Raw genomic sequence first — 27,453 nt, forward strand, 5'->3', positions numbered from 1 at the left:
GGGAGGAGAGGGTATAAAGATAAGGGTAATTCTTGTAGTGACAGCTGATCCGAGTTTACTTACACACGGAAATGTCCCTCGGTGCCCGGCATCAACTACAAGTCAGATATAAACAACTATTTACGAGGAGAATACTTCCACTTCGCTGGTAACTATCCAACAAGTTATGTGTCACTCCACTGTTGTATACATTTGGAAGAAAAAAGTATACATTTCGCCGATTAGCGTTTCGCTTTAGCCTCGGAAGAGATATCATCTATCTGCGTGCCGTGACGTCGATGTCAACAAGCTAAAGTTTACGCCTCCTTTCGGGGTTAGACCACCCCTACTTACAGCTTCGAAAACAAGCCCAGAATAGCTTCAGCCGTCGAACCGCCGAGTTGATTTCGGTAATGCCGTGTTCGCGTTGTTTGTGACTTTATGCCATTTGATATTACAATTACGCAAATCCGCTTAAATGACATTGTTTAGCCCGAGCTAGCTAAAGTCAAGTGATTACCGTTGCACAGCTAATGTTAGCTTGGTGATCCGGAATAGGGCGGAATGAGACAATGCTGCCGCTAACGTTTCCTGCCGGCGCTTGTTTATATACACCGCCGTTACACGCGTTGCTACGTCGCTAAGAAAATGTATGAAGGTTGTTTTTTTGTTTTTTTAATCTGGCAGATTAAGAAGGTCTTTTCCACACACAGTCATTTTACACCTCTATACTGTTGTTTTGTTTTGTTTTATTCAATTGCAGGGCAACAATGGCTGGCCCTGGAAGAGTTGTTAGGTGTTGCTTTCACCCAGACAGACGCTTGTCTGCGGGATAAAATAGAGACTTCCCTTGGGGATCTTCCTTCCTGAGGTTTTCAGAGAGCTAACACATCGAAAAGCAAAGGGTACCGAACTTCATCCTCTAACCTGCCAAAGTAGCGTTTACAGTGTAGTGTCCCGCCTCTATTTCTACCTGTTTTTGTAAAGATGTTCAGCGTTAATGTCAAGTTTGGCCAAATTCTGCTCTCTGTTTAGTGTAACGTGAAAGCTGAAGTTGATCAGACGTTCCAGTTGTCCACAACGTGAAGCAGTTGCGCAGTGGCGCCGGAACTGCTTTACTTTCAGTGTTTGTACACCGCCATTCCTCCGCATGCCGCTTTTACCCGTGACAACTATGGAGACCACTCAGGTTACGTTGACAGTAAGAGGAGAGACAGCCCCAGGTAGGTCTAATTAACTCTGAAATTTTAAACACAACTTAAAGTGATTGTATTGAAAATTTTGCCTCCAGTTTTTTCCCCCCTAGAGATGTTGAAATGTGTTGGCATGTCAGCTCGAATTGTGTTGACGTCGAGACGTTAAACATTGCCAAAACTATTGCTCTTTTAAACTATAAAAACGTTTGTGTTTGATGAGTTTTCATCAAGTTGCATTTCTTTATTTTTAGCCGATTTATTTTTAATCACCTGTGGAAATAATGTGTTTAAAATTACGGGTGCTAGTGGAGTGCCATTTTATTTGCTGTCCGGGGATGTGACCAGTGGGGAAAAAAAGTTTTCTTGTTTGGGACTTCTTTGAATTACTGTTTAAAAAATAGCTTTTATGATTTTTTTCTTCAAAATATGGACGGCATTTCTGCTTATCGAACTAATGCTGCTCTACTAAGTAATATTTGTGGACTGCTTTAGGTGAGGTCATTGCAGTGGTTGGTAGCTGTGAGGTCCTGGGAAGCTGGTGCCATCAAAAAGCTGTGATCTTACAGCCTGTTTGTGATGAACAGTAGGTTTAACATTATGCTTATTGCATGATATTGAAACGGCTTGCTCTTAGAAGAATAACCATTTTTGCAAGTGTCTGCAAAAGTTACTGAGTAAGCTGCTTTTCTGTTTATGTTGTCTTTATGATATGATAACTGAATGTGTGTTGTTTCTGCTTACAGTATGACGTGGACCAAGACGATTACTATGCCCGGAGGAATTGTTTCCAAGTATCGCTATTTCAAAGGCTTCTTCCTTGAGTCAAAGGTGAGCTGAGAGAATGCAGATATTATGAGGAACTAAATTAAATATAGCAAAGTCAAATTGGATTCAGGCTTCTACATGATAATTTGGCTTATTTCAGTCTGATTTTAAACTTATTTAAACATTATTAGCTGTTGATTCTTTTAGTTTTATCAGTTGATTTTGTGGCGCTATCAATATTGCTTGTGTTTTGTTGACAAAGAACGTGAATGTGGTGTTTGATGATTTGAGATGTGTGTACCGTATTAATTCATGTCTGTTCCTTTATAGCTCATGATTAGAAAGGAGATGAATGAGTCTTGCTAACCTGTTTAGGTTGGTGGGACAGTCTTTTCATGGCTGCATTGAAGATGATAAATCCTATATTAAGCCATTATGAACCTAGTATTATAAGCGTGTGCACTGACTTTGGGAAAGAGCATTAGAATGCATTACACATGTCAGAGTTAAAGCAACTATCACTCACATGGTTTTTGTATTGCTTTCTCCACATCTGTGTTTATTCCCTTATGAATGACCCCAGGTCAAAGTCATCAAACTTGCAGGCCTGGGACTGCTGCCAGCTGGCTCACGCTAATGTAAGCACGTGAGCCAAGTATGTAGCAAAGATACTTACAAAAACATACCAGGGATCAAGGGACAGAAATTTTTTACAAACACAAGTTACTAATGGCTGACCCTGTCCAACTGTTATCTGGGACCTGAGAGGTATAATTCAAGTCCTCAGACCTAAAGCTCATCTGAGGTCGTCCCCCCCACCCCCCATTTTTAAGTCACGGATGTGGAGCTCATATGTCAGATAAGGACACTGCACTGACTCGCTCACAATTTAGGTTTGTAAGACAGGTATGTTTTTTTGTTTTGTTTTTTGTGAGGCACTTTAACATGCCCTTACATGAGCCTAAAAACCTATAGTCACCTGAGCATTGTATTAGCTGGCTTATAACAATTCGTACAAGTTTGGGGGAGGTCCTATTTTTCCCTTTTCTAATTAATTGTCAGTTTCTTTCCTCAAAACGTTCAGTATAAGTTGCTCTAATGCCTATGCAGTGATGCTCTTGCTTCAGTATTAACTAGTTGTATGCAACAATATTGGCTGTTTTCAGAATTGTTCAGAGTTGACTTCAAGTTTTATGTATTTGCTGCCCAACCCATTCAGGTCTATAACTGTATTTGTCAACTTGCAAGAAAGATGGAGCTACATGGAGGTTGCTGGGATAGTGAAGCAAATCAGTACTGCACAGATGTATAAAAGTGCAACTTAATGTGTAACTGAAGCAATGATTCCAAGTTCTTTTTTCTTCACTAATAAAATCCGCTTTTCAGATCTCAACCCATGGTGGCTGACTGCCCTACCTGGGGATTGGTGACTATACCAGCTCTGATTCCTTTTTCACACTCTGGTCCAAAGACAGCTTTGAGACCAGACTCAAAACAAGTTCTCTGTATCTGATCTGAAAGCCTTAACACTGTACTAAACATTGGACTTGCAGAGTGCAGGTGGTCCCTGTCAAGTGATAGTCAATAAGTGGGAGACCCATCAGCAGCCCCGCACGATGACCCCCACAGGTATAGAACACTAGAAAACTGCACGGTTTGATTGTGTTTGGTGAAGTGTACGATACAGAAAAACTGCTGTAGAGCTCCCATTCCCTATCCTAGCACTGGAGATAGAAGTTGCCCCATACCACTGATGTAGGGTCAGAGCAAGCTCCCCCCACTAAAGGAGAAGGTTTGTATTTTGGGGAAAGGTCAGTCTGATCTGAAATCTGTAGTTAAGGGCAACTTCTATTTTAAGGCTAACATCCCTGCTGTTGACCGCAGTGTTTCCTCTAAACCGGGATCTCACTTCTGCTCCTCAAGAACTTTTTTTTCGTTGCGCTTTTTAGGCCTCCTTTTGATAGTTACGTATCAATGAATTGCTTTGCTTAGGCAGGGGTCAGAGAGATTGCTTTTCAATTGAAACTGGAATACTCTAGAGCTATAGAGGAAACACTGTAGTAGATGCCACTGCCAGACTTTAGATCCCTCTAGTTGAATCGTCATTGTGTTAGTCTAACTCAAACAAAGCTCAATCAAAATGAGCTCAGTAGGAACAAACAATAGTGTAGTCATGCCCTACCCTGCTTGCTGTCCCCTCTCACCCCATCCCTTTTTTTCTTTGAGCAAAATCCACTTGGGGGAAAAAAAACTGTTTTGGATTAAGTTGTACCACTATGGCTTGTTTCTCCAACTTCTCAGAGGAGGCCTCCTTTTCCCAGTAAAATTTAAATCTGTTTTAAACATGAGATTTTTTTCCTGTGTTCTGGACAGAACACAGGAAAAATTTCACTTTAATGCCATGTCTACTGTAAAGCTATATTAAATTGATTTAAGTGGTCAAAAGCATCAAATGTCATTTCCATTAACTATGTTAAAATTGAGGAGGCAGATCATATTCAGAGCAAAAATTAGTGTAGTTACTAATGGGGATCTTATTTTGTAAGTACAGTGAACTCAAATGCACCCAGAGATTAAGCTGAGGAAAATTGGGGCAGAGAAAAAAAATGATTTCATGCTGTGTAAATGCTCTGCTGTGGCTGTTCCTCATTGTTAATGGTTACTTGTGTGAGAGTCCTCTGTTCTCCTAATTTATTTTGCTTTATTGCAGAATCCCACCTGAAAATTGATGACGGGCAGTTTGGAATTCACAGTAAGTTGATGATTGTAAAGCTTAAACTGATATTACTGACTCAATACATAGAAGTCCTTAAGTAGTATTGGCTTAATTAAATCATAATGAGCTGATAATACTAAGTGGCTGTGGGAACCATGTGTGTTCGTGCATATGTGTCCAAATTCTCCTCAAATCCTTCCTGATGCATCCCTCCTCCCTACAGATGGGGTGGACTGTGTAGACTCTGGTTGGCTGACATGCCAGACAGAGATTCGTCTGCGTCTGCACCACTCCAAGAAGTCTCCAGTGTCCATCACCAAAAAGAAATACAAGAAGTCCCGCTTCAGGTAAGTCTGTCACCCTGATCAAATTCAACACCGCAAAAATGAAAGTCCCAGCTGAAAGGGAGAGGAGGGCGAGTGGTGAAGTGTAAATATAACCTCTGGTTTTACCTTACATGGTCTCAGAAAGCTGTCTCTTTCTGTTTTTATTAGCCCACTGTATTTGCGTATACGGATGGATTATATATATATATTTCCCTAATCCTTTTTTCTACATTGTCTATCCATCTTTCTGTCTTTTGCCAACATTTCAACTTATTTACCCTCTTCCTTCCTGTCCAGGATAAAGCTCATGTTGGAGGGTATTGAGGAAGAGGAAGAGGAGGAAGTGGAGGAGCCTGTGCCCTCATCCTGGCACAAGATGACTACCACCCTGGAGATCAGTATGATCAGTGGCAACTGCTACAAGTCACGTCACTCTCAGCCTGAATGTGGGTATGCCCTGGAGCCCTCACAGTGGACTGAGTACAGCATCCACACCATGGACCCGGACAACCTGGAGCTCACCTTTGAGTTCTTTGAGGTAACACTGATGTGTTTAATTCCCTCTGATAAACAAGTAACCTTGTGCAACCTCACTGTTCTTTAAGCCATGAGAAAGGATTCTTGACGCATTACTTAAAAGAGAATGTAATTCATGGTTTCAGCTGCTGAAACCATGAATTACGCTCTCTTTGGAAAAATGCAGATTTGTGGGGTTGAGATGAACTTGCTGGACTACTTTGAGATCTCGCCATTCAAAGTGGGGCTGGCGGTGCAGCAGAGGGGAAGATAAATTTAACTGAAAGACAGCAGTGTGGCTGTTTTTTTTGTTTGTTTGTTTTTTTTTTGTTTTTTTTTTCTATTCCCAAATGGAAGCTGGTTTTTGACGTTTCTTGGCCGTTGTTGAAATTATGTCCCACATTTATAGGGGTTCATCATGTCTACAACAAAAAAAAAAGGGGGGGGGTTGGGTTGCTCATTACAACCATACTTTAAATTAAGCTATGAATTAGGATTCTTGACTCATTAACTAAAGCTACAATTATGAACATTTTACATTTTTGTTTTAACTTATTGACACTGTGGTAATTGTGGCAGTGTTTGGTCAGTCCAAGTCCCAGTGCTGTCAGCAACTATTTAAGTAACTATTTATGGCTGGTTAAATGCCATCAAACTTGTAAAACCATGTTTTTTTCCCACAGGCCATTTGAAACAAACACTAAAGAAACAGGTGCACACTACCTAGCGTTAGCTGGTTAAGTGCCATTGTTTTAGTACCACCCTTTTTTTTTTCTGCAGGAGGACCTGAGTGAGCATGTAGTCCAGGGTGATGCCCATCCAGGACATGTGGGTACAGCGTGCCTCCTGTCCTCATCTTTTCTAGAGAGTGGCAAGGACATTGGTGTGGTCACACTTCCTATCATGGGACGAAATTCCAGACAAACCATCGGGAAAGTCCGAGGTGAGATTTTGCATCAGATTATCTCTGACAGGAGGTAGCCTGGAGGGCATATTGTTGTTTGGTCGTGTGTGCATGTGTGTTTGTGTGTGTATCTGTCCATCTGTCCGCAGATAATCTCGCATACTACTGGACCTATCAGCCTAATATTTTTGTGCACAGTTATGACTCTATGATCAAGAGCCTCTCGTGGTTGCAGTGATTAAAAACCTTTGAAAAATGTTTGTTCTCATTACCACTGCTCCCTCTCTTCAGGGCACTCCAGCTCACTCTCTAGCTCGCTTGACCACCACTGTGTATGTGCGTGTCGTGTGTCCTTAGCTTATCAGCCCAATATTTTTTGTTTACAGTTATGACTGTATGATCGAGAACGTCTCGTGGTTGCGGTGATTGAAAACTTTTGAAAAACATTTGTTTTGCTACGCCGCTCCCTCTCTTCCTTCACTCTCTAGCTCGCCCGACCAGCGCTGCTCTCTGTTGCTGCCCGATCTGAGTCAACCTTCGATGTGAGTCGCACATGCACACATATGCGCACGGTTGACTTATATCGGGCGGCGACTGTCAAAACATTATGTGTTCAGGTATGTGTCTTGACAGTAAACGAGAAGTTGATTGTATTTCACAAGTCAGCAAATCATTCACTGCTGATCTTAGAACAGGAGAACTAGAGGAACACTAAATGAACCAAAAATAATAACCTCTGTGTTTATTTTCATTATATAATAAACCTGGGTAAATCATTTATGCTTGCGCATGCGCGACTCATATCTACAGGTGACTGAGATCGGGCAGTGACATGATCAAAAGCTATTAATGGTTATGAAGGAACAACTTCCTCTAGGTTGCAATCGAAACAGGAAGTGTTGCCTACTCTTGTCACTGCTGGTCTGAGTCAACCGTAGATGCAAGTCATGCATGCACAAGCATAAAGTTTTCCCACCTTTATTATATTATAAAAATTGGCACTGCATATTAAAAACTTATTTTCCATATTTCCCGTTCGATCGACTTGGGCACTGTGCAAAAGTGTTACAATGGCAGGAAAAACACTGGTTTTTCTGTCTGTGTGTACGTGTATCTGTCCGCTGCTAATCTCACATACTACTGGGCCTGTCAGCCTAATAATTTTTATGAGCAGTTATGACTGTATGATCAAGGACCTCTCGTGATCATGGTGATTCAAAACCTTTGAAAAACCTGTTTTATACTACAATGGAGTGCTAACTCCTCAGCTGGTTTTTCACCCAAGTCCGAGCACCAGAGAAGGGCAGATACACCTGGTGGAGCCCTGCACTCTACTGAGTGCGCTCTTGTAGTTTATATTTTTATTATTACCCTTTTTATCCATGGGAATGTAGGGAGCTAGTCTATGTTGGCTGTTGTCACCTCTGCTGAAGGAAAGGGAGCTGTACCACTTGTATTAAAAGCCTCTTGAAATATTGGTTTTATCTCATCTTGCCTACAATGTAGAAAAGAGCTGTCAAACTCACTCTGTCCTTTCCAGTGGACTACTTGGTGATCCGCCCTATCCAGGGTCTTCAGTGTGACATGAGTGCCTCCTTCACCAAGCACTGGAGAAAAAGGACTGCCCTAGATGTGGGCCATCGAGGAGCTGGCAGCACACAGGCAGCCAAGTGAGATATTGAGAGAAACACTTTTGTGCCTAAAATCTCAGGATAAACAGTTGTTAATCTTTTTTTTCCTTTGTTTATTGGATTTTCAACGTAACCAGCATTTATAAAATAATTGCATTTGTAAGTTCTTTAGTAGTATTAAACGGCACATCAAAAACAACGATACAGCAACACGGTGTCAGGAAAAAAAGAATGCAAAAAATATTAAGACAGAAAAATGATTAAGTATTTATAGAAATATATAAAAATAAGAGAAACAAAAATATATTTTGATACAATTGTTTACAGGTCAGCTAGATCAGACACTACAGTCCTCCTTAACATCCTAGATACCGTGTATACACATACCAGGCCTCTTACATCAGCAGAATGTCATGTCGTCACTTCCATTCAACAAGGATAAAAAAAAATAGTATAAATATAAATCACTCTGAAACTGCTGGGAAATGTACTCACCTAACATAAGAAAAGAAGGGCCCACATTGCACAGAATTTATTTATAGACCCTTGGTGTGTTTAATTTTTTCCAATTTAATGTAATTTAAAATGGCTTTAATCCAAAGAGCATGAGAAGGGGGTGCAGAGGATTTCCATCTAAGCAAAATTAATTATCTTGCCAAAAAAGTGACAAAGGCAAATTACATCCTTATTCAATTTGGTCAGTTGTAATGTGGGTGAGGAAACCCCAAATAATTCAATAAAGAGGTCTGGTTTGGTCTATGTGCTGCTTATTATCGAGAGTGTGTTAAAGATGTATTTTCAGAAACCAACAAGAGATGGGCAACACCAACACATGTGTACATAATTTATAGGAGCCTGGTTACATCTTAACACAGTTAGGGTTCATATCCTTGTACATTTTGGATAATCTTGCATTGGTGCAGTGAGCTTTATGAATGAATTTTACATTGAATGAGACCGTGCCAAGCGCAAATAGGAGGCGTGTACCCTTTAGAGTGCCCCTTCCCACAGTTCATCAGATACTTCCTGACCCATTTCCTCCTCCAATGAGGACTTGATGTCGTTTGATGAGGTGATTTGCTAAGAGCAAATTTGTCTGTAGATTATTGTCAAGATACCTTTCAGAATAGGAAGTGGGATAAGAAAAGTGTCAAACTGTGTTTCTCACCAGGAAGGGTGGGGAATCAGGGATCTATGCTGCAGACAAAACTCTGGATCTGTAAGAACCTAAAAAGATGATGTCTGAGGAGACCAAATTTAACTGATAATTGCTCAGATGTAGTTAATGTGTTGTTAATATAGAGATCTCTAAATCTTTTTATGCCGAGACCTGACCATGTTGAGAAAACACTATCAACCATGGATGGGGGAAAAGCCAGGTTTGAGGCTACCGGAACGTAAAAAGAGGTTGTCTGGAAACCAAAGTGGTGTCTAAATTGATTCCAGATCTTCAATGTTTTAACACATAATTTTTAATAATATTAATGATAAGTTTAAACACATAATTTTTTGGTGAAGGAGGAGCAAGGGTCTGTAATGGAGAAGTGAGCGAGTGAAGACAATGATGCCTGTATAGATGAGGCGACCTCCATCTCTAACCAAATTGAGGGTGGGGATATCTCTGCTCTACAACAGTACTGAATGATCCTAGCGGTCCAATAATGAACCTGAAATCTGGTAGTGCTGGACCGCCATCTGGTTTGGGCCTCTGCAAAAGCTGTTTTCATATCCTAGGAGTCTATTTATCCCATATAAAAGGTAGAATTAGGCCGTCAACCTTGTTGTAAAATGTATTGGGAAGAAACATCGGTAGGCACTGAAAGAGATAAGAATTAAGGGAGAGTATTCATTTTGATAGAATTAATTCTTGCGACTAAAGAGAGGTGTAGCAAAGATCAGCGTTCCAAATCGTCCTTAGTACGGGTTAAAAGACTGCAAAGTTGGCCTGAAAAAGGTTTACAGATTTTTTTGTGACGTGCACACCAAGATAAATAAAACTACTGTGAGCAATTTTAGATGGTAAGTTATGTAAAGGGAAACTTTTTGCGGCCATATTAAGAAGCTTTTTCTAAGATTCATACCCTGATTTAAGGATATGAAAGTGGCAAGAGCAACAGAAACAGAAACACCGGCTATGTATAACAATAAATCATCCGCATGTAATGACAATTTGTGTTCGTGTACGTGTCTGACTATACCTTTGATGAGGGGTTGGATCGAAATGCTATGCAAGGGTTCTGTGGCGACGGCAAACCACAGTTGTTAATCTAACTAACACCACAACAGGTCAGCAGAAGGGGGGGGTAGATCCAGTTCACTATTAATTTTACAATTACAAGGTTTATTATATTTTATTTTATTACTTTATTGTTTAAGAGCATACCTAAGTAATGTCAAATGAATTGCAGTATTGACAACTTGGTTTATGATTTCACTTGCTTATTTGTGTGACGTTATAAAAAAACTATCCACACACATTGACATGGGTTTACTTGTTGATATTTATGTAAAACTGATGATATTATTTTCACTTTGTGCATTTTACAGGCACCACAAAGTCAGGGAGAACACTATTGCCTCATTCAAAAGTGCTGCCAAGCATGTGAGTTTTTTAGACGATTAAAAGCCTGAATAAACATTGACAGTCCCTTAATGACCTCCTTTCTAATTGGTCTTTGTTTATGTGATCCCATAGGGTGCTGCCTATGTAGAGTTTGATGTTCATCTCTCAAAGGATTCCATTCCCATTGTGTACCATGATCTGACCTGCTGTATATCCACCAAAAAGGTAAAATATGAGGTTACTTTGCTTGATTGGCCCCACTGAAACTGGCAATTTGGCATCATAAACATTTTAAAGCATCAACCAGTATGAGGATCAAAACTTTTTTGTTGGGTCATTTGGATTTTTTTGTTTTTCCAAAGTGTGTTTTGAGCATTTTTTAAATTTTGAGCATGGGTCAGGTACATTTCGCAAAAACAGGTAGTATATTATATAGTTATGCAAAACCAAGTGCATTTTCAGTATATTACAAATACATTTTAAAATGGTCTTAAAAATTACAGTAAAACTTTATCCCAGCACAGCAACTATTCAGGTTTTCCAGTTGCAGTATCAATTTGTGCCCGACAGGGTTTGAGTGTTCTTTTTCTTGTCCTTTGCAGAAGAATGACAAAACTTCACTTGAGCTGATAGAGGTGCCAGTCAAAGACTTGACATTCGATCAGCTGCAGCTTCTGAAGGTAAAAAGGGCATTGCTAGATAAAGCAGCCTACATGGGTGTTTTCAGGATATGCTGATCAAGAGACCGCTGTCTCTGATTTCATTTACAGCTTGGTGCCTTTGGAGGCAGATGAGGTGATCCTATCCTCTTAATACAAATGTGTGCTTTTCACTAACAATCTGCTGTTGTTAATACTGAACCACTCGACTAAGTAGACCATGTTTTTTGAATGTTCGTTTTTTGTTGTTGTTGTTTTTTTTTTTGTTTTTTTTTTTAACTTGTCGAATCGTAATAAAATGTTTCAGTATTTTCAGTTGTTGTTAATGATGTATGGACTTTTGTTTCACAGCTAGCCCATGCCACTGCCATTAAGGTGAATGATCACAAAGGTACAATCTTTCACGCCATCATTGAATTCATAGGTTATTGCAGTCTTATTGCAGCAGGTCTCCTAGTCTTCTTGTATATGTTTCTCTAGATCAAAAGAATGGCATGCATCCAATTCCTTATTGGGATGAAAGACTGCTTTGTATGTCTCTTGTTTGCATCACTGGAAAGTAGCTTTTAGACATGATAAGCCGGCAAGTTGACAGTTACGCGTCTTAGCCTAAAGCTTTGGGTCATCCCCTTTGTTTCTTGTTTAGATCTGTTGGATGATGAAGACGAAATTGATGAGCATCAGCCCTTCCCCTCCCTCTCGCAGGTGAGCTTTGTGATAAGTTAAATGGTGTATTTCGGTCATAAACTTTATCTTCACAGGTAAGGTTCACAGGTAAGGTTAACTGGCTCAAAATGACCACCCACTGTTTTTAAACTCTATATTCTGTCAAGATAAATACCCAATTGAGATACTAATGTATTGCATATGTTAGTATGTCTGTTAAGAAATGACTGACTATTTTTCAAACAATTTAAAATGGCCTTTGTCCAAAGGCAATGTGTCAGTGGTAGTCATGGTGCGTCAGAAATGGCAGCTGTAACCAGACATGTTGGCAATAATCAAAAATCAAAAAGTTTAGACTATTACTCTGCACAGGAGGATGCTAGTTTTTTTTTTCTAGGTTAGAGCAATGAACTTCGCGAAAAAAGTGATGCAACCAACACACGTCGTAAATAGTGACATGATGCGCACGATCACGCACAAATTACAAGCCATCTTTTTGACAGCTCATGGTCGTTTTAGCTAGATCTTGTAGCTTTTTTTGTGCAGTTGATCTAAAACTAATTTTAATGCAAATATATGCAATTTGGGAAGCATTCAGGAAGCGGCAGGTCTGTATCTTTTTTTCCGCAAAGTTATTAAACTTTGAAAATCCAAAACAGTCAAAATGACTGTCATTCTAGTGAAGTCATTTTATTTGTATAGCCCAATATCACAAATTACAAATTTGCCTCAAGGGGCTTTATAGCAAAAGATCTTCAATTAGTGGAGAATTGCTAAGCATGTATGACTACCTAAGGACGTTTAGAATGGGAGAGAAACCTAAAATAGGCATAAAAAAGCTTCATTGGTAGTAGTCTCAATTTACCAAATTTCATCATATAGAAATTCAATTTCAGAGAAGAACCTGATATGTGCCTTTTTAATGTGAGACATTCATGAATCATCTCACACCTGCAGAAAATGGCCTATAATGCTCAGTAAATTGAAAACTAGCAGGCTCAGTAACTTTATAAAATAACCCAGTCATAAATACATTACTAAATATATTAAGATCTCTTCAAGATTCCAAAGAAAAACTCCAAAGCCATAATGTAATCAAATTCAACAATTAGAAAACCTCAATGGCATCTTTGTTCAGGGATGATTATCCAGTCTTTGAATGTCTTTCGGAAAACGCTGCCAAAGCTCTTTAATGGTTTTTCACCTTTTCTACATTTTGCTGGGCGGGGTTTCCCAAAGGGAGCATATCAAAATGTTGATATCCTTTCCCCCTAACTTTTACAAATATCAAAGATTCAAGTCAGTTATTTTGAGTGCAATGAATCAGATCTTCTCTTTGTTTATTCTTTACTGCCAGCTGTCACATTAAAGAAAAATAAATGAATAATATCCTGTACGTCTGTTTTCTAGATTTTCCAAGCAGTTCCAGAGCACGTGGGCTTCAACATTGAGCTGAAGTGGATTTGTCAAATGAAGGTGGGTGTTGCCATTTTCCCTGAGTGGAAAATGTAGATAATGGCTGTTGATACATGATTTGTTCTCACAAAGGGTTTAAGAAATCTCTAGTCCAGAAGGATATTTATTGGGTCTCACACAACATAAGGGGGGTGTGTTATTTAGTGTTTATTTTATTCACTTATTTTTTTTCAAGTTCAGATACAAACAATCAAGTCATATAAATCAATGTTTAAATCTTGGGTTGCTCCAACACATGCATTAACACACACACACGCGCCTGCTGGTAGTGCGTTGAGTCCGATGATGACGTCCCTCCTTGTTAACGGTGTCTTCTTTGATGGCTGTAGAGTCCAATTCTAAATCCACAAGTTTTATTGCACGTTTCATGTGCAATAAAATGTGTTAGTTGGACCAGTTTGCACATGAAACTGGTTGTTGGTTTCTGTCGCCATCTTACAATGCTGTGATTGCAACATTCCCTAATCCTCTGTGATATATGGCCATTGAAACTCTAGTTAATGGTCACACCCATATTTGCATATGAAACTGGTCGTTGGAGTCGGTCGTTATGCAACTGTATTTTACTGTATTGTTTATAAGGGGTGAGGATGCTTGCAGTCAGTTTAGACTGAAGATGTAACTTAGTTGAGTGATGAAATGTATCTGTCAATAAATGTTGTATCCAGATGAACTAATTCAAACTTCTTTGATTTTCTTACCTGGATTATTGAGCATGCATCGAGACATAGTAGTCTCATAGTCACTGAGTATTTTGATATTGTTGTGACTGTGTTTTTGTCCTTTTGTTATTTGGTTGCGCAGGTGTATGGCTATCTTGACTTATTGTAAAGCACCTGAGCCATACTTACCTGTATAAAAGATGCCTTTGTGATGAAATGTTTGCTGTTTTTTTTTTTTTGCTATGTATTGCCAGGATGGATCATGGGAAGGTAACCTGTCATCCTACTTCAACATGAATATTTTCCTGGACATCATCCTGTCCTGTGTTCTGCAGAGAGCTGGCAATAGACGCATCGTCTTCTCCTGCTTTGACCCGGACATATGCACCATGTGAGCACATCCACTAACAATTGATTATGTTCTGTATGTTAAGTATATTCAAAATTAGATGATGTTGTGGAAGTAGCTATATAGAAAAAAAGAGAAAAAAACATCTTAAACAGAAGATGCAGTGTCCTGCTGGCAGAAACGCTGTAGTCATGGTAATTGTCCAATATGAATTAGCATTCCTCAAAAGATAGTTTAGCTTATTTGGACTCTAGACTATTTAAAGCCTTAACAAAGAGCCATATTGATCTTTTCTATAATTTCTTGAACATACAATAGTACTCGTAATTGCACATCAGTCCAGAATTTGTAAATAGAATACATTGCCTTGAAGGTTTATCTTTGCTATGCTTAGCGATGAATCTTCAGCCCAATATTTAATTCAGTCTTTCTGTTATGACAAAACATCACTCACCTCAAAACATAAAATATGTTTTGCTTCCCTGCCTGAAGGATGCTTTTTTTTAAAGGAGGACTGATTTGTATAGTGAATGGCCACTATGTCCTCAATCTTAGGTTATGGATAATGAGCTCTACTGATCTTCCTGATGGCTGTGTGCCATCCTTCATCTTTCAGGGTGCGCCAAAAGCAGAACAAGTACCCCATTTTGTTCCTGACTCAGGGAATCTCAGACATCTACCCCGAGCTAATGGACATCCGTTGTCAGACTACCCAGATTGCCATGAGCTTTGCCCAGAGCGAGAACATCCTGGTGAGCAGTAGCTGGCTCTTGGAGCTGATTGTGTTCAGTCTGATCTAACACAGCAGTAATAGGGTGTTACTGGCAATAGCTTAGTTTTTAGAGAAGCAGGCCTGTGATCAGAAAGTCGCAAGTCTGACTCGCTAGACCAGTGGGTAAGGAAGGGAAAACATCTGCTTAAACCCAGACTGTTCTCATGGAGTTGTTCAGTGGCTAACAGTAGAAGACTGTGTGTTTGTAAAGCTGTGTTAAAGTTAAGTAGGCTGTTGCTGGAAAAAAAGCACTTTTCCTAGAAAACAAATTGTTTAGAAGAAGACAGTGTCCCAGCATTGTAATGAAAGAATTGTAGCTATTGTAGACATTTGAGAGTCCTCCAAGTCTATGGGTTTTTCCTTGATTTTGTCCTTGAGCTGTCATCTCTATTGATTAATTTTGTGCTGCTCCTCTTTCTTTATTGATCGTTCTTCCATTGTTCTCTCATCCTCAAAATCCTTACTGCTTTTTCTCTCATTATTTATTTGACTCTTAGTTTTCTTGTTTTCTCCTATGTGGTAAGATTTTCTTTCAAGCCCAATTTTTTTTGTTTGTTTTTTTATCTCAGCTGACATAAATCAGTATTATTTTTTCCCTTAATTCCGTTTTTGTTTTCCGTACAAATTTAACTAAATCTCTAAATATATCACTGATGGGACTTATTCTACTGCCCCTCTAGGGTATTAGTGCCCATACTGAGGAACTGCTGAAGAACCTTGGCTACATCCGGGAGGCCCAGTCTAAAGGGCTGGTGGTCTTCTGCTGGGGTGATGACAACAATGACCACGAGACCAGAAGGAAGCTGAGAGAACAGGGGATCGATGGGCTCATTTACGATAGGTTGGTTAAAACCTGAAAACCTTCCAATTGTTGCTGACAGCGAGTTGACCTGTTTAACCTCTGTTTCAGTGAACACAAGCTCTTCACCTACTCAAGTACACAGTGGTTTTCAGCCTTCTTTTAAACATCCTATATACCTGGGGTTAAGGTTCAGTCTATGATTGTTTGGTTATAGCCATGCCTAGTCAAAGATGAGATAGACTTCCTTTAAAGTGTGTTGTTATGCAATAATGCACGTGCTGAATTATGTACTGAGCTATAATCGCCACCCATCAGGGAACACTTCATGTTGTCTGTCAGACCTGACTACAACTCCAGGTGTTTAGCAAGGCTTTCACCAAGCTGACCTGTGCATGTGTAGCAACTTGGTCAATGTCAAACTACTGTGCTTTGAATACAATGCTCTTTTATCGCCAGGGTTTATCACATGGTTAAGATATTACATAATCAAGTATGGTCAGACATCCTAATTACTTGGCATGAACCACAGTTCTCAATGAAATTAATTTCAATATTTGTTACATAATTCTCTAACATGAAATCTGTAGATAAAGTGTAGAAATGCTGATATATGTCAAGCAGTGATGGCTAGCTGATTGAAAGATGCTTCCCTAAAAAAAAACTTTCTTGTCTGGACATGACCAGAAGTTTGTAGTCAGCTGTTTATTCAGCCGTTTCAGCTCTCTTTTGCTGTACCATGATACTTGTATTATGTGAACTGTGGTCATAAACTTAGACCTCCTACTAGGGCTGGGCGATATGGACTAAAAGTCATATCTCGGTATTTTTTAGCTGAATGGCGATACTCAATATATATCGATATTTTTTCTGTGACGTAATTGGGGTTTTCCCCAAAGCATTATAGCATATTAGATTCATTTTTTCCAGAAGTAAACCCTTTAAAAAACAAACAAACAGTCAGTTATAAGTTTAAGCCATATGCCAAATGTCACACAGGCACCTTTATTAACAGAGGTCACTCTGCAAAATATCAAAATGTATAAAACAAATTGAACAAAAAAACTGTCTCATATATGAAATAAAAATGCTCCTTGTATAAAATAAAACAAATCCCTTTCCTGCATGACAAAAATATATAGTAATTAATTCAAAAATATAATACTGTTATAATTTAACAGTAACAATAAACACTTTTCCACTGAGGTTTACAGTTCTGTAAATAATACAACATGTCAACAGAACCTTAAGTGCATCTCTTTGTGCAAATTTCAACAAACATGTAAACAGGGTATTCCTTCTTTGCGCACATTTCAAATAAAATATGTATGCACCCCTGTATGATCTTGCGGAAAGTAGCTGGTCTGAAAACAGGCACTTTTCATCTCCCAGTCCTCCATGAAGTGTACCGTCACACTCATGTAAGGTTCGCAGATCCTGCTGGACCACATGTCGGTGGTCAGCGCGTAGTGAGACACTTTTGCAAGCCGGGCAGTAAGACTGGCTCTGACATCTGTGTACATTTTGGGTAGTGCCTCTCTTGCGAAGTAATTGTGACTGGGCAATTGGTATCTCGGATTCAGTGTTTTTAGCAGCTGTACAAAGCCGGTCTGCTCCACTGTTGATATGGGGGCCATGTCTTTAGCGATATGGAAATTCACAGCTTTGGTAATATTACGCCACTTGTCACTTGTTCTTTCGTAAGGCACACCATGGGTGAATGAAGCTTGCAGCAGGGTTTGTTTCGGGGCAGAAGGCTGGTGAGGCTTTGTGGCCTAAGTCGCAGCACGCATTTTGACACACTCCTCGTACTGCACTTTATGGCGCTGTTGTAAGTGGTGGAAGAGATTTGTCGTGCTCGAACCTTTAGTTGCAACAGGTTTTTTACATTCTTTACAGAAAACATTTTGCTGCTGGTCATCTGACACTTTAAAACCAAACCATCTCCAAATTATCGATCCATTGTTCTTTCGTTTACTGACCAACTCCTCTTCTTCTGCGGCGCACGTCTCCATGTTCTCACTTAGTGTCTCCATGTTCTCGCTGAGTGTGAGAGTGGGGGGGGGGCCTTCGGGCTTGTGCTCACAAAGTGTCGGAGGCGGAGCTGCAGAAAGGTTGTGTGTGTACTGTAGGGACACGGGGGAGAGGAAGGGGAGAAATAGGTGCGAGCTTGCGGCCCATGTATTATCATTTTAACGCAAAATGAACTATATCGATACAAGCGATATTGTCCCGTGTTATATCTCGTTTAGAAATATATCGATATATATTAAAATATCGAGATATCGCCCAGCCCTACCTCCTACAGAAAATAGGCATTTTTAATATTCCAACCCAAAGCTCCCTGTGGAGTTCAGATGCACCTTCCTTGTAGGTCTCATAACTCCTAAAATCTCCAGGGTATTGTCATAACTGTGCCTCTTTCTTTCAGAATTTGTGAATGCTTGGTGTCGAGAATTGATTCAAGTTCTCCAGATGCCCGTAATGTCTCTCTGGTTCCTGGTTGTGTTTGTGATTTACTCACTCCTACCCCCTGATTGCTTTTTGGTCCCACCCGTCAAATACTGCCTGAAAGGCTATATCTCACTTATTTATAAACAGTTGGAGGAGAATAGTAGTGATAATGATACAAGACAGTTGACTTTTCACAAGTCAGTCTCCTAAACCCTATAGTACTTAACATTCTTCCTAAAGGAGACATTTTCCAAATGAAATTACTTTTGGTTTCTTATGAAACTTTATTTTATCATACCAGAACTGCTTTGATTGGTCAACTGCCCTGTCTATCGACTACTTTCCCTGATTGATAAACATCCCGTCTTTATTCATGCCTGTATGTTGCTTGGAGTTTGTTATAAAACATCTCTCATGCTTCTTATGCATGTGATACTTTACTTCATTTTGCCATGCAAAGGAAGCACAGAGTGAATGGCTTGAATGATGCATGAGACAAATCTTGCTTATAATTTGGCTTTTGTATGTACCATACGATTGTAGATACCAAGCTCACTCACTGTGGTGTAATTTTAATATACTAATTCAGGTGAAAAGATGGATGGTCAAAAACGCCAGGGTCCAATTGAAGCCTGAATTTTGGCTTCAAATTTGCATTTGTCTCTATTCACTTCTCAGCGTCTAAAAGAGATGCCAAATTGTAAGATGTTGGTTCCTTTTTATTTATACCTCTGCAGTATGGGAGGATGTACTTGGTCTGCTGTTTTGCTACGAAGCCATTGTAAATGCCAGCAGCTCTTTGATATGCTGCAGTTGGGAGGCATTAAGAAATCAAATTTGCCACTCTTCAATTTTCCTTTTGCAGCAAGGTAGTTAGGAGTCGGGTTGGGCTGTATCAATTTTTTCATACCGTTAAAACAGTCCCCTAAAATGCACCAGGGTATACAGTATTACTGGCTTTAAAATGGATACATAAAAAAAGATTTTAACAAAAATACATTGGAGGGGAAAGCCTTTGCCACACTGCCATGCAGATTTGCAGATGTGGTCATTGCAATCTTATGTTGTTGACAGTTGTTTCATACTAAGCTACATGGATATTCTATCGAAGTTTGTTATGAAAGTCTGGAAGAGACAAGATTTTCCTTCCAGGCAACTAGTCAGTTGGATCATAGCTTTAAATGGCAATTTGTCCACTGCGTGGAATGACATCATCTCTTTGGCTATACATGTGTGCTGCCACTGCACCAGTATTCCATCACTGTATCGTTTGTAGGCTCTTCAGTTGTTTTTGTGAAAGCACCTGTTATATAGTTGGTTGTGAAGGTCCAACCCGAATTTACACAGAAAGTGAAACATTTGTAATTCTCTGACCAAATAGGCAGGTGCACCCTATCATAAATTGTGAATGGACAAATAATTGGCTTATAGTTTAGTAGATAGATGTGGCACAGAAGTTTAGTTTATGTTGAAATGTGTACCATTGTCATTTACTCCAAGTTACCAAGTTACATTTAAACTACCTAACCCTAGTTAGGAGTGTGGTACAAACCCCAATTCCAATTCCAATTTGATGCCTGCAACACGTTCCAAAGAAGCTGGGACAGGGGCAACAAAAGACTGGAAAAATTGAGGAATGCTCAAAAAACACCTGTTTGGAACATTCCACAGGTGAACAGGTAAATTGGAAACGGGTGGGTGTCATGATTGGGTATAAAGGGAGCATCCCCGAAAGGCTGTTGTTCACAAACAAGGATGGAGCAAGGTTCACCACTTTGTGAACAACTGCGTGAGCAAATAGTCCCAACAGTTTAAGAACAACGTTTCTCAACGTACAATTGCAAGGAATTTGGGGATTTCATCATCTACAGTCCATAATAGCATCAAAAGATTCAGAGAATCCAGAGAAATCTCTGCACGTAAGCGGCAGGCCGAAAACCAACATTAAATGCCCGTGACCTTCGATCCCTCAGGCGGCACTGCATTAAAAACCGACATCATTCTGGAAAGGATATTACCACGTGGGCTCAGGAACACTCCGGAAAACTAGCGTCAGTTAACACATTTCATCGCTACATCTACAAGTACAAGTTAAAACTCTACCATGCAAAGCGAAAGCCATATATCAACAACACCCAGAAACGCCGCCAGCTTCTCTGGGCCCGAGCTCATCTGAGATGGACTGACGCAAAGTGGAAAAGTGTGCTGTGGTCTGACGAGTCCACATTTCAAATTGTTTTTGGAAATCATGGACATCGTGTCCTCCGGGCTAAAGAGAAAGAGGACCATCCAGATTGTTATCAGTGCAAAGTTCAAAAGCCGATGGTATGGGGGTGTGTTAGTGCCCATGGCATGGGTAACTTGCACATCTGTGAAGGCACCATTAATGCTGAAAGGTACATGCAGGTTGTGGAGCAACATATGCTGCCATCCAAGCGATGTCTTTTTCAGGGACGTCCCTGCTTATTTTAGCAAGACAATGCCAAGCCACATTCTGCACGTGTTACAACAGCGTGGCTTCACAGTAAAAGTGTGCAGGTACTAGACTGGCCTGCCTGCAGTCCAGACATGTCTCCCATTGAAAATGTGTGGCGCATTATGAAGCACAAAATACGACAACGGAGACCCCGGACTGTTGAGCGACTTCAGTCGTACATCAAGCAAGAATGGGAAAGAATTCCACCTACAAAGCTTCAACAATTAGTGTCCTCAGTTCCCAAACGCTTATTGAGTGTTGTTAAAAGGAAAGGTGATGTAACACAGTGGTAAACATGCCCCTGCCCCAGCTTCTTTGGAACGTGTTGCAGGCATCAAATTCAAAATGAGTGAATATTTGCAACAAAAAAAAACAAAGTTTATCAGTTTGAACATTAAATATCTTGTCTTTGTAGTGTATTCAATTGAATATCGGTCGAAAAGGATTTGCAAATCATTGTATTCTCTTTTTGTTTACGTTTTACACAACGTCCCAACTTCATTGGAATCGGGGTTTGTACATTTTGTTAGTCAACTGAACCGACACAAAAAACTTTGGAACTGTTTAAAAGCAATCAGATGAAGTATTGTTTTTGTCGCTTTGTAGTTGGGTTGTTTGTTCAATAACTTCTCGAACCCCATTCCTGCTCCCACCTCCTCGCTCCCTGATCTTATGGATTACTACAACGATAGTTTAGTTTATCTTATGCACTCAATAGTTCAGCCCCTCTGAAAACACGAATTGTCTCATTTGCCTGTACTGCTCCCTGGTACACACCTGAACTACGTCAGCTCAAGGCTATAGGTCGGCGCCTTGAGAGGCTTTGCATCAAGACTGGACTTGCTGTTCATAAACAAATGTATTCTGATCATGTGCTCCATTACAAAAATGCTCTTTCAACAGCTAAAATGTCCTGTTATGCAAATATCAGTACATGTGAAGGGGATGCTGGAACTCTCTTCTACACAGTGAAAAGGTTACTCAACCCACCTGAAACCAGTATGAACAGTAACCTTTCTAATGAACAATGCTCTGCTTTTTTGAAGTTTTCAACTCCAAAATTATTACAATTCGTGAGCAGCTGGCCTCTGCTAACATCATGCAGACTGACTTACCATCAGCAAGCGCCTAGAAACTGTCCCCATCCACTGTCCTATCTGGCTTCAGTCTTCAAACTAAAAATCCCATCTTTGAATTTATTACCAAGTCCAGCACCTCCACTTGGCCCCTTGATCTAATTCCCACAACCCCAGTTAAAACATGCCTGCCCCTGATCATCTCCACCATCAGCTCCTCTCTGTCCACTGGTACAGTTCCCCCTTCACTGAAGGTTGCCATAATCAGACCAACTCTGGAAAAAAAACTGGTTTAGATTCTATTGACCAAAACAACTATCGGCTTATTTCTAATTTACCATTCATCTCCAAAATCCTTGAGAGGGTAGTTTCATCTCAACTCCAGATCTTCCTTGACAACAATAATCTCTTTGAATAATTCCAATTTGGCTTTCGCCCCAAACAGCACAGAAAAAGCCCTGGTTAAGATCACAGGCAACCTTCGTGCAGCTGACACTGGTCTACTCTCTATCCTCATCCTCCCTGACCTCACTGCAGCCTTTGATACTATATCCCATCAGCTCCTCATGGATCGTCTGGCCAGCATTGGAGTGGGAAGCACTGTGTGTCAGTGGTTTGCTTCCTACCTTACAGACAGGACACATTTTGTACAGATTCAGAATTACTGGTCAGAAAGTTTCATAGTTCATTATGGAGTCCCACAGGGATCAGTGTTGGGGCCACTCCTGTTTATTATTTACCTCCTCCCTCTTGACATCTTCCGGCACTATGGTATCCATTTCCACGGTTACACTGATGATACACAGCTTTATGTGTCCACTAAGCCTACTTCCACTCTCCCCACCAGTACCCTCACTGCTTTGTCTCCATGATTTACAGATATGGATGACAAACAATTGTCTGAAATTCAACAGTAAAACTGAGCTACTCCTCATTGGCACTACACTCTTGAAAACTAATATTTGCTCACTCCCCATTGCTGGACCTGCCATACCAGTCTCCACACAGGCTAAGAGCCTTGGTGTTATCCTTGATAGTACCCTTTACTTTTCTAGTCATATAAGCAATGTTTCCCGAATTGCCTTTTTCCATCTGCGAAACATTTCCAGACTGTGCCCTGCTTTAACACAACACTCCACTGAAGTCTTAGTCAATGCTTTGGTCACATCACACATTGACTACTGCGATGTGATCCTAGCAGACATCCCCAACAAACTTATTCACCGACTTCAACTCATCCAGAATTCTGCAGCATGGATTATAACATGTTCATAGTCCACTGAACATGTTTCTCCCCTACTGATTCAATTACATTGTCTTTCTGTGTCACAGTGAATTAACTTTAAGATTTTATTATTAACATTCAAAGCTCTTCATAATCTATCCCGTTTACACTACCGTTCAAAAGTTTGGGATCACCCAAACAATTTTGTGTTTTCCATGAAAAGTCACACTTATTCACCACCATATGTTGTGAAATGAATAGAAAATAGAGTCAAGACATTGACAAGGTTAGAAATAATGATTTGTATTTGAAATAAGATTTTTTTTACATCAAACTTTGCTTTCGTCAAAGAATCCTCCATTTGCAGCAATTACAGCATTGCAGACCTTTGGCATTCTAGCTGTTAATTTGTTGAGGTAATCTGGAGAAATTGCACTCCACTCTTCCAGAAGCAGCTCCCACAAGTTGGATTGGTTGGATGGGCACTTCTTGCGTACCATACGGTCAAGCTGCTCCCACAACAGCTCAATGGGGTTCAGATCTGGTGACTGCGCTGGCCACTCCATTACCGATAGAATACCAGCTGCCTGCTTCTGCTCTAAATAGTTCTTGCACAATTTGGAGGTGTGTTTAGGGTCATTGTCCTGTTGTAGGATGAAATTGGCTCCAATCAAGCGCTGTCCACTGGGTATGGCATGGCGTTGCAAAATGGAGTGATAGCCTTCCTTATTCAGAATCCCTTTTACCCTGTACAAATCTCCCACCTTACCAGCACCAAAGCAACCCCAGACCATCACATTACCTCCACCATGCTTAACAGATGGCGTCAGGCATTCTTCCAGCATCTTTTCATTTGTTCTGCGTCTCACAAACGTTCTTCTTTGTGATCCAAACACCTCAAACTTGGATTCATCCGTCCACAACACTTTTTTCCAGTCTTCCTCTGTCCAATGTCTGTGTTCTTTTGCCCATCTTAATCTTTTTCTTTTATTGGTCAGTCTCAGATATGGCTTTTTCTTTGCCACTCTGCCCTGAAGCCCAGAATCCCGCAGCCGCCTCTTCACTGTAGATGTTGACACTGGTGTTTTGCGGGTACTATTTAATGAAGATGCCAGTTGGGGACCTGTGAGGCGTCTGTTTCTCAAACTAGAGACTCTAATGTACTTATCTTCTTGCTCAGTTGTGCAACGCGGCCTCCCACTTCTTTTTCTACTCTGGTTAGAGCCTGTTTGTGCTGTCCTCTGAAGGGAGTAGTACACACCGGTGTAGGAAATCTTCAATTTCTTAGCAATTTCTCGCATGGAATAGCCTTCATTTCTAAGAACAAGAATAGACTGTCGAGTTTCAGATGAAAGTTCTCTTTTTCTGGCCATTTTGAGCGTTTAATTGACCCCACAAATGTGATGCTCCAGAAACTCAATCTGCTCAAAGGAAGGTCAGTTTTGTAGCTTCTGTAACGAGCTAAACTGTTTTCAGATGTGTGAACATGATTGCACAAGGGTTTTCTAATCATCAATTAGCCTTCTGAGCCAATGAGCAAACACATTGTACCATTACAACACTGGAGTGATAGTTGCTTGAAATGGGCCTCTATACACCTATGTAGATATTGCACCAAAAACCAGACATTTGCAGCTAGAATAGTCATTTACCACATTAGCAATGTATAGAGTGTATTTCTTTAAAGTTAAGACTAGTTTAAAGTTATCTTCATTGAAAAGTACAGTGCTTTTCCTTCAAAAATATGGACATTTCAATGTGATCCCAAACTTTTGAACGGTAGTGTATCTCACAGACCTCCTTCAGACTTAACTCCCTCTTGCTCCCTGCAGTCTTTGCCAGCAGGTCTATTGGCACTACCAGCTATCAACCTCAGCACAATGGGTGCCAGGGCTTTCTCCTATGCTACACCCAAATTCTTGAACTCCATTCCCCATCACATCTGCGTACTGGACTTCATTACAGAATTCAAAACTACTCTTATAACCCACCTTTTTAAACTAGCTTACTCACTTCAGCTGCATTAACCACGTCATCTTGATTTAACTCCTTGCTGAGCTATGCTCTGTTGCTTATTGTGTGTTTAATTATTGATTGCACTCATGTTTTTTTTACTGCTTTGTTTATTGTGTTTGATGTTAGGTGACCTTGAGTGTCATGAAAGGCACCATTAAATAAATAAAATGCATTATTATTATAACATGGTGGCCCTGTGATGGCCTGGCGGCCTGTCCAGGGTATCTCCCCGCCTGCCGCCCAATGACTGCTGGAATAGGCTCCAGCATCCCCGCGACCCTGAGAGCAGGATAAGCAGTTCAGATAATGGATGGATATTATAACTTGGCACTATAAATTCGAGCTAACTCTTTTGTCCACATATAATGCTGAAGAACAATGAGATATTTGCAGCAAACTTTCTTTGTTTGTACAGTTTAATAGAGATTGACTTGATAGAATTTAAAAAGATTCCAGTTGATATACAGTTATGCAAGAACCCAAATGACCAGTCTAACTTAAAAATTGGCTTTCCTCCTGTTCCTGCAGAATCTGTGAGGACCAAGGAGAGCAGCCTAACATCTTCAAAGTAGAGGAGCAACACTCCTTGCAGGAGGTGATCACAGAAGAGACCCTGAAGAGCTGTACCTGCTCCTGTTACTCTATTCCATGCTCCTCTGCACCCTGCCCTGCCTCAAAAGCCCGCGCTGGCAGCGCTGAGTCCGACTCTGGCCTCAGCTCCTCTTAAACACCTCAGTACTAACTTAACCTCCCTTTGACTGTCGGTGCTATGCAGGACTGAAGTGGGAATGGGATGGTAAAATTAGTATGTACTGATTCATAAATGAGTCAAAGGATGTGTGTGTGTGTGTGTATATATAGGCCAAGATTTGAGCAAGTGATGTTACTCAAAGAGTCTGTTGTGTCTTTCGTCCCTCCGTGCATTTTCAGGCAGCATTGACTACACTTGAACAAGCCTCCACTCCACTCTTTCCTCAGCAAACATGCTGTAGCAACACGTTTGCAGAGGTTGAGGCAGACCATTATCCACACAATTCTTAATTTTTTTCCCTGGAAATTGAGGAACATTTACCAAACCAACATCATACAATGTATTTACTTTTTTTTTTAATGCATGAGACTGAGAGATAGTATATTTAAAGATAGAGACACTTTCCAAGACCAACCCTATAAAAGTCAGGTAGTGTCTTCACAACACTGTTCTTAAAGGTGGATGCTTATTTTGCTGGATTGTTGCATGTGTTTTTTCTCACAGTGCTAAATTAAAATGAAGGGTGTACATGGGCATAGATGATTACATTCACATATTATAGTAAGGGATATCAAAGTTAACGATATTACAGGTAATGCAATAAAAAATTTTCTTTTCAGCTTTATAGTCAAATGATTTTTTCCCCCTGGTATTTTTATTGTGCTAAAATAGCAGCAAGTAATGCTTATGTATTAGAAAAATAACAAAATCATTCAGGGCAATATCCTTTGATACAGAGATTCTTGGTAAGAAAACTGAAGTACTATGTTATTCGTTGAAGTCAGAAGTGTATTAGGATAACTGCACATGTAACTTTTTATGAAAGCTCACCTCTTGGTGGTGAAACAACAGCACTTGTAAGGTGCCTACATCTGAAATTATACTGTTTGATTGCATCCCAAAGAAACTGTTAAACAGTTTTTTGGCACCTATAAATTTCCATTAATCTTATCATTAGGAAGAGCTTTACATCTACACTACACATAACAATATGATTATGCATAATGCAATGTTAATGCTACATTTGATTTTAGCAGAACAAGTTCATTGTTCTGTATGTTGGCTGTTGGTATTTTATCACAGGAACTGAGAAAGTAAAACCAAATACTTTGAGCATTGCATGCACTATCAGAACAGGTAACATTGAATTAATAGGAATAAATGAGTCCATTATACCAGTATTTTCACTGATGCTTCTGGACAGAAAAATAAAAAGTGCAAATGGGGAAAAAAAACTTGAAATAAAGCTCCCACGTGTGTTGTTTTGAACTTCTTTTTTTTTTTTTTTTTTATGGCCTGGCAGCTTGTCCAGGGTGTCTCCCCACCTGCCGCCGCCCAATGACTGCTGGGATAGGCTCCAGCATTCCCGCAACCCTGAGTAAGGATAAGCAGTTTGGATAATGAATGAATGAATAGGCCCTAATTAGAATGTGGTATGTGACAGTTTGACAGTACTTGGTTGCAAGTTTTGTAAGC

The 27,453-nt window shown here is 40.1% G+C and overlaps 1 protein-coding gene across 3 annotated transcripts; it reads left to right on the top strand.

Annotated features, from left to right (window-relative positions):
• Positions 1-338: 338 nt before the first annotated feature.
• Positions 339-27,213, top strand: gpcpd1 (glycerophosphocholine phosphodiesterase 1). 3 transcript variants are annotated; one of them, XM_056294029.1, is made up of 21 exons: positions 339-389; positions 743-884; positions 1,015-1,202; positions 1,668-1,758; positions 1,919-2,003; positions 3,494-3,569; positions 4,651-4,692; positions 4,880-5,003; positions 5,280-5,520; positions 6,279-6,441; positions 7,943-8,072; positions 10,581-10,635; positions 10,729-10,821; positions 11,199-11,276; positions 11,607-11,646; positions 11,902-11,960; positions 13,332-13,397; positions 14,314-14,450; positions 15,025-15,160; positions 15,861-16,021; positions 25,755-27,213. In XM_056294029.1, the coding sequence occupies exons 3-21, from the start codon at positions 1,130-1,132 to the stop codon at positions 25,951-25,953; spliced, it is 2,049 nt and encodes a 682-aa protein (XP_056150004.1). In that variant the 5' UTR covers positions 339-389; positions 743-884; positions 1,015-1,129; the 3' UTR covers positions 25,954-27,213. The 3 variants fall into 3 exon arrangements, with proteins under 3 accessions (XP_056150004.1, XP_056150006.1, XP_056150005.1); XM_056294031.1 differs by lacking the exon at positions 339-389 and adding an exon at positions 424-637; XM_056294030.1 differs by lacking the exon at positions 339-389 and adding an exon at positions 424-629.
• The last annotated feature ends 240 nt before the right edge of the window (positions 27,214-27,453 follow it).

This window comes from Lampris incognitus, chromosome 15, assembly GCF_029633865.1.
Source record: "Lampris incognitus isolate fLamInc1 chromosome 15, fLamInc1.hap2, whole genome shotgun sequence".
Taxonomy (NCBI): Eukaryota; Metazoa; Chordata; class Actinopteri; order Lampriformes; family Lampridae; genus Lampris; species Lampris incognitus.

What these genes read in the sequence shown, in the direction of transcription:
- gpcpd1 (XM_056294029.1), top strand. Translation starts at nt 1,130, where the DNA reads ATGCCGCTTTTACCCGTGACAACTATGGAGACCACTCAGGTTACGTTG. An exon ending in CGGGCAGTTTGGAATTCACA is followed by an intron (nt 4,693 to 4,879) that starts GTAAGTTGATGA and finishes TCCTCCCTACAG; the next exon opens with ATGGGGTGGACTGTGTAGAC. An exon ending in TAAGGTGAATGATCACAAAG is followed by an intron (nt 11,647 to 11,901) that starts GTACAATCTTTC and finishes TTTCTTGTTTAG; the next exon opens with ATCTGTTGGATGATGAAGAC.